We start from the raw sequence: 7,044 nt of genomic DNA, 5'->3' as shown, positions 1-7,044 counted from the left end.
TGGACCTGCTCGAGATGCATCTGTGGATGCATGACAGGGTACGGTTGGCCTTCTTGACTGCCTCCCCGCACTGCCGGCCCATGTTCATCGTGGAGTCAATGACGACTCCAAGATCCTTTTCCGTTATTTAAACAATGAGTGTTTTTCTTAATTTAGTAACTTTTCTAACATAAAACCATGTAACTTAGCACCTCATTTAGGTCCTTATTCAACACAATATTTAAGCACGTGCCAGACTTAGAGTACGCAAATTGTCCCTTAAATTTAGGCCTTATATTACAAAGTGAGGACTCTGTTCTATTGAGTCTGCCACGGTTCTGGAAATACCTATTTGACACTCAGCCTATTTGAAGTTTTAAGGAAAGTCACCTCACTGATGAGGCAGGGTCACTTTATAGCAACTCCCCTACTGGGATCTTGATACAACCCCATTTCTAAACTTTCTGAAACTCTTACCATGTCATTTAAATGGACCATAGCAGATCCTGGGATCCAGATACCCCAACGTTTTTTGGGTGCACGTGTGACTTCTTCTATAATGAACTTCTGAACAAAAACCTCAGAAATTAGCATTTACAATGGTTGGCATTTTAACATATAAGTTAGATTTATACAAGTTAGTTCCATCACACTGCTCATTTATTATGTTCTTGAGCGAGGGGCAGAAGTTACACACAAACTAGTTTAAGTGATCAGAAGCCAGTTTAAACCTGTAACAGAACAGAAGTTCAGTGTACTTAAACCACTTTCAAAGTGGCTGAAACCAGTTTAAAATAAACATGGTTGGATGTAGTTTCAAACTGAACTGATTTAGGTCAAACCGGTTTATGCAACTTCAGTCCCAGACCTCTTCCCAGTTCAAGTTAACTCACACTCCCCCAGCATCACAGGATGCTTTGGAGCCCTGGGCTGAGGCTATCTGCTTGAGTGGAGCAGGGTTGGTCCCACCTCTCTGCTCCCTTACTGGAGCACTATCACTGCTCTAGATGGCTGATAAGGGGATAGGGGGTGGGAAACCTGGCTCTGAACTCCAGCTGGGGTCTGCCTAAAAGGGGCAGAGCAGCCCCTCATAGTCTCTTCCCCTCCTCCCCCCTTGAGCAGAGGGGTAGGGGTTGAGGCCAGATGCCACCCAGTCCAACAGGATGAGGAAGAGGGGAGGGTGAGGGGTTTAACCCTCCCCCCCACATACACCTACAGAAGGGGAGGGTGGAGGGTTTTAAATCCCCCCACCTAAAAGAGATCCTTTCTGGGGTCTGTCTGGCATGGGCAGAGGGCATGGTCAATTGCCAGCCAGGTTGCCACGCTGAGGCAGAGGGAAGGGAGGGGGGTTTAAAATCTTCTCCCACTCCACCTGAGTGTGACAGCCCTGGGCTGGGGTGTGGCCATGCCCCTCCCTCCACTAGAACAAATAGCACAGGGGGTGGGGTGGTAAAAGCCTGACAGGGGCTGCCCTCTTCAGGCAAACCCTGAATAGGGTCTGTGGCCAGAGAGGGGGCTTAAAACCTCCCTGCTGTAACCTGCAAGCCCTGGTTTGGGATGTGGCCATACCCTGCCCTCATTCCCACTTGATGCTTGAACAGGGCATGGGGGCCTGGCAGGGGCTGCCCTTCCCTGGAGTAAACTCAGGCTGCAGTCCCATGCAGCCAGACAGGGGTTTTAAACCCCTTCCCTACCTACCTCAGGCTGCGAGCCCCTAGCTGGGGTGTGGCCACACCCCCCACTCTCCATTTGACAGGGGTGCAAAACCCTGGCAGAGACTACCTCTCCCATCTTAAGCAGCGAGTGATGGACAGAAGCCTGGCAGGGGCTGTCCCCACAGTCAGACCAGGGCTGGGGTCTCATGTGGGCCTAGGAGGGGATCCTGTGTGGGCCCCTCTGTCCTGCCCAAGTGCCGGCTCCAGGCCAGGGCCTAGCCATAAACCCCACTCTCTGCTCAAGCTGGAGGGCCAAAGCCTGCCAGGGGCTACCCCCCATCAGACCCCAGCTGCGGTCCTATGTGGGACTGGGAGGGGCTTTCCCGCTCCCCATCTCAATGTGCAAGTCCCAGGCTTGAGGTGTGGAGGGGAAAAGCCTGGCAGGGACTGCCGACCCTGTCCAGCAGGGGGGCAAAAGCCTGGCAGGGGCTGCCCTACCTCCCACACCAGGCAGACCCTGGCTGGGGTCCCCTGCAGGCCAGTAATGGGGTTTAAAACCCACCTCCCCCCGTCAGAATGGTGGCCTGGGCCGGAAACAGGGGATAAGCCTGGCAGGGGCAGCTTTCCCCCAGACAGACCCAGGCTGGGGTCCCATGTGGGCCAGGGAAAAGGTTTTAAAGCACTCCTTCCCCTGGCCTCAGCAATCTGGCCCAGTCTGGGGCCTGGCCATACACCTTCCACTTCAGTAGGGAGGGGGAGAAAGCCTTGAAGGGCTTCTTGCCTCCCTTCCCTTCAGCAGTGGCTGGGAAGCTCACTCTAGCACCCCCCAGCTTCTGGCCTGAGCCACTGCAGGCATGTGGCTGCGTTTCCAGAATCAGAAGTGAAAGTCTGTTCACTTGCTTCTTAGTACAAGCTACGCAGTTTAGATTAACCTGACTGAATCGATTCAACCTCTGGCTTTTTGACTGTCCACACTTAGCTTTGGGATACAAGTAGTGACAGAAAGTGGCAGCGCAGAATGGCTAGTATTGCATCCACAATATGCATGTGGGGTAATGCTCCAGGAACTAGTAAATTATTTTCTTCTTAATGTTTTCATATTTTGTTTTAGAGAATTACCCAGAAATTCAAATAAGTGTTTATAAACAGTTCCTTATTGACCAGTCAAATCATTAATGTGGACCTATATTTTTCACATATATGCATGTAAGTGGAAAAAAAAATACTGGAGCCAAGATTCATTGTATGGATCTCTGAGAAGAATGTTCTTCTTAAATGATCACAGATGGATGGAATACCACAATGACATTATGAAAATAATAGCTCTAGCTTCTCAAAATAACGACCAGTTCTGATGTCAGAAATACTAGCTAGTCTGGGACCTCTTACACAGGACTCTTGACCTTGCTCAGCTAAAGGAAAGTTGACATACTTTTAAAATTTCTTGATGATTTTCTGATGCATATAACCGTCCATCTCGAACAATGTCTTCTATCAGCTGCTGGTAATCCTCTGAAAAATAAAGGAAAAAGGGGCTGGTAATGATTTGTAATCATTACAGTGGCTAATACATAGACAACTACCACTGGAATCTAAAAGAAACCCCTTAATACTGAGAACTCTGTAGTGTTCTACAGTTAAAGTTCTGAGTTTTCTTTACCAAGACTTGGGCTCGCAAAACTATTGTAAAGCAGATAGCCATTGTTATTTACATTTCAGAGAAGAAGAATGGCATAGAAACCTTAACTGACTAACTGAGGTTATATTCCCCTTGATCCTTATAACTTCCCCCCCGCCTGTAACAATCTTAATTCCAGGTCGACTAACTATTCAGAAAATTACAGTAATCTTTAGCAGTGAAGTGAGCTAACAAAGACATTTCTTCAAATTTATTCAATGAAATTGCTTCATATTTATTAAAGGAAATCTTCTTTCAAACAGAGTCTAAATAGGTATCTTTGGCATATTTCTGGGTAAAGATAAAGACTTTTGTGTCTTTTTTTAGTTTTATGTAGAGAGTTTCTTTGGCATGTGGAGATGGCTGGTGAGAACAGATTGGTTATAGACTACTATTCTCATAGAAATTATTTGTCTTTTCTGTCTTCATTGTTTTTAATTGCTGTATTTTATTCATTTGTTGGGTAACAACTGACCTCCATGAATCAGTATAACAGGCAAGGCAAATTCTGTTACCTGCATGCACCAGAGGGAGAAGAGGAGGAAGCAGACCCCTTCTGGGAGCAGAATTTTTGGGACTTGCAGGGGGAACAGGATACAGCAGGAAACTCCAAAAAGGCTCAAGCCTGGGGGTTGGGAAAGGTTAAAGAGCTGCAAAAGGCAGCAAACAGGGGAAGCCAGGCAGCCCACCCGGACAGGTTCCTCTCCTCTCACCAAATGAAGGCAGGGTTTAGGGATATAAGCCCAGGCCTCCAAGATGGGAGGGGAAAAAGGTTCTAGTCTGTAGGTGGTGGGTGTGGGACAGACAGACCCGAGAGGCTGGGGAAGAGAGCCGTGGCAGCTCCAGACAGTGGTCAGCCCTTGCTGTAACCCTGGAGGGTTGGAAGCAGTTTGCAACAAGGTGATTAATCCATTTGTTCTGATTCTTTGTTTTGGAATTAAGTAAAAAGACTAGAAGACTGGGAGTGATTGTATGTGTAGAGGCCCTGAGTGGGGTACATGGAAGGCATCCTCTAGTGCAGGGCTGAGACCCAGAGAACCAGGCCCTGAAACCGTGTACCTGAACTGAGCAGTCTCAGCTAGTGGAAAAGGGGCTGAAGCTGAAAAGGGTGAAGCCCAAACAAGGGTTGGGGCCTCAGGGGGCCAGTGCTGGTTTTGCCCAGAGAGAGAAAGCGTGACGAAGATGGGCAGATGAAGAATCATCAGTGAGGTGTGGCCATGGCTATGGGAGTGACAAGGAGCTCTAAGGCACACAGGAAAGGACTCTCTCAGTCTCAAGGTATAGAATTATATAATAATAGAAAATTAGGGTTGGCAGGGACTCAAAGGAGGACCTGATCATCCCAGCCAAGGCTTTGCCTAGCTGGATATGGAAAAACTCCAAGGATGGAGATTCCACAACCTTTCCAGGTAACCTGTTCCAGTGCTTAACTACCTTCCTAGTGATTGAGTTTTTCCTAATATCTAACCTAAGCTTCCCTTGCTGCAACTTGAGACCATTGCTTCTTGTTCTGTTATCTGCCATCATCCTCTTTGGAACAACCCTTCAGGTAGTTGAAGGCTGTTATTAAATCCTCCCTCAGTCTTCTCTTTAGTCTTTCCAGACTACATAAGCCCAGTTCCCTCAGCCTCTCTTCATCAGTCATGTGCCCCAGCTTCCTAACCATTTTTGTTGACCTCTGCTGGACTCTCCAATTTGTCTACATCCTTTCTGTAGCTGGGGGCCAAAACTGGACACAGTACTCCAGATGTGGCCTCACTCATGCAGAATAGAGGGGAAGAATTACTTCCCTCAATCTGCTGGCAACACTCCTACTAAAGCAGCCCAGTATGTTGTTAGCCTTCTTGGCAACAAGGGCGCAGTACTGGGTCATTCAGCTTGGTGTCCAACCCCCAGGTCCTTTTCTGCAGAGCTGCTGCTTAGCCAGTCAGTCCCCAACCTGTGGTGGTGCATGGAATTGTTCCATCCTAAATACAGGACTTTACACTTCTCCTTATTGAACCCAGGTCTCTCTAAATCCTAGCCCTACCCTCCAGCATATCTATTACCCCACCAGCTTAGCGTCATCTGCAAACATTTTGAGGGTACACTCTATTCCATCTTCCAGGTCATTGATGAAAATATTGAGCCAAACCAACCCCAAGATCAATTCTTTGGGTACTCCACTTGATACTGACTGCCAACTAGACATCAGACCATTGATTACTACTCTTTGAGCCCAATAATCTAGCCAGTTTTCTATCCACTTTACAGTCCATTCATCAGAATTGTATTTCCTTAGCTTGTGAGAACGTTGTGGGAGACCATATCAAAAGCCTTGCTAAAGTCAAGGTATATCACATTCACTGCTCTCCCTGCATCCACAGAGCCAGTCATCTCACTGTAGAAGACAATCAGGTTGGTCAGGCATGTTTTGCCCTTGGTGAATCCACGCTGACTGGTTCTAATCACCTTCTTCTCCTCAAATGCTTAGAAAAGTGTTCCCAGTCAGGAGGCATGGCCGTCAGAGGGAAGAGTGTATCAAGGAGGTCAACCAAAGGCTCAGAAAATGGTGTCACTGCGTGGGCTTTGGATACCTCAACACTGGTGTGCAGTTTAGCTACAGTAGCCTCCACGCAAGGGACAGCATTCATCTCATGGGCAGAGGGAAGAAGCTCTTCACTATGACAGTCACCGACTTGTTGAGGAGAGCTTTAAATTAGGCACGTCTGGGGGCCAGAGAGAAGGTTCCACTGCAGAAGCAAAATCCACTAGCCATAATGATGCACAGGAGGATGTTCAAACCATGGATGTCCAGATGCATCTTGAGGCAGAGACATGATAGAAAAACTGAGGTGACTAATTGAGGTGACTAAGGGAAAGCTCAGATGCCTTATGGGAATGCCAGAAGCATGGGAAATAAACAGGAGGAACTGGCACTCCTTCTGGCTGATGAGGAATTTGACTTGATTGGGTTGTTGGAGACTTGGTGGGACGATACACATGACTGGGCAGTTCATATTGAGGGTTACAGGCTTCATAGGAAGGACTGGATTGGGAAGAAGGCAGGAGGTGTGGCCCTCTACCTGAAAGTACAGTACCCATCCCTGCAGGTCACCTTTGACAGTAGGGAGGGGTCCCTTGAGACCTTCTGGGTCAGGCTACAGGGGGGATCGGAAGAGGGAGACCAAATGGTGGGAGTCTACTACAGGCCTTCCTCCCAAGTTGAGGTGAGCGATTGACCATTTTCAGGAGAACTGACAGAGGCCGCTAGCGCCAGACCTGTGGTTGTCATGGGTGACTTCAACTACCCAGGCATCTGTTGGGAAGACAATTTAGCTGTCTCCAGCAGGTCAGCTAACTTCCTGGTGACAACAGATTATTTCTTTCTGACAGAGGTTGTGGAAGGGCCTAGGGCAAGGCCACTCTGGACCTAGTGCTGGCTAGAGGGGAGGACATCATAGGCAACATGATGATTGATGGTGCTCTGGTCAACAGTGACCATGACCTGATAAGGTTTACCATCCACTGTAAGACTGGGAAGTTAGTTACCAGAACAGGAGTCCTGAATTTCAGGAAGGCAAATCTTGGCAAACTCAAGAGGCTTGTTGGAGAGGCCCTCTGCAACTGGCGTTTGGATGATCTAGGTGTGCAGGAATGATGGTGCTTCCTTAAGGAGACAATTCTCACAGTTCAAAAACATGCTATCTCCACACAGGCAAAAAGTGGGAAGAGAGGCAGGAGACTTGCTTG

At 48.1% G+C, this 7,044-nt stretch overlaps 1 protein-coding gene across 8 annotated transcripts in view; it reads right to left on the bottom strand.

The window, feature by feature from the left end:
• Nucleotides 1–7,044, bottom strand: part of SCUBE1 (signal peptide, CUB domain and EGF like domain containing 1) — a 340,412-nt gene that overhangs the window by 3,303 nt on the left and 330,065 nt on the right. For all 8 annotated transcript variants that reach the window (XM_019544341.1, XM_019544347.1, XM_019544342.1 and 5 more), the window contains one exon: nt 3,067–3,146. In XM_019544341.1, coding sequence (XP_019399886.1) covers nt 3,067–3,146 — 80 coding nt within the window. The remainder of the gene's footprint in view (nt 1–3,066; nt 3,147–7,044) is intronic.

The sequence above is a fragment of the Crocodylus porosus genome, unplaced genomic scaffold (genome assembly GCF_001723895.1).
Source record: "Crocodylus porosus isolate Cpor-Errol unplaced genomic scaffold, CroPor_comp1, whole genome shotgun sequence".
Classification (NCBI taxonomy): Eukaryota; Metazoa; Chordata; order Crocodylia; family Crocodylidae; genus Crocodylus; species Crocodylus porosus.
Note: the sequence above shows the minus strand (reverse complement) of the source record. Positions and strands in the feature narration are given on the sequence as shown.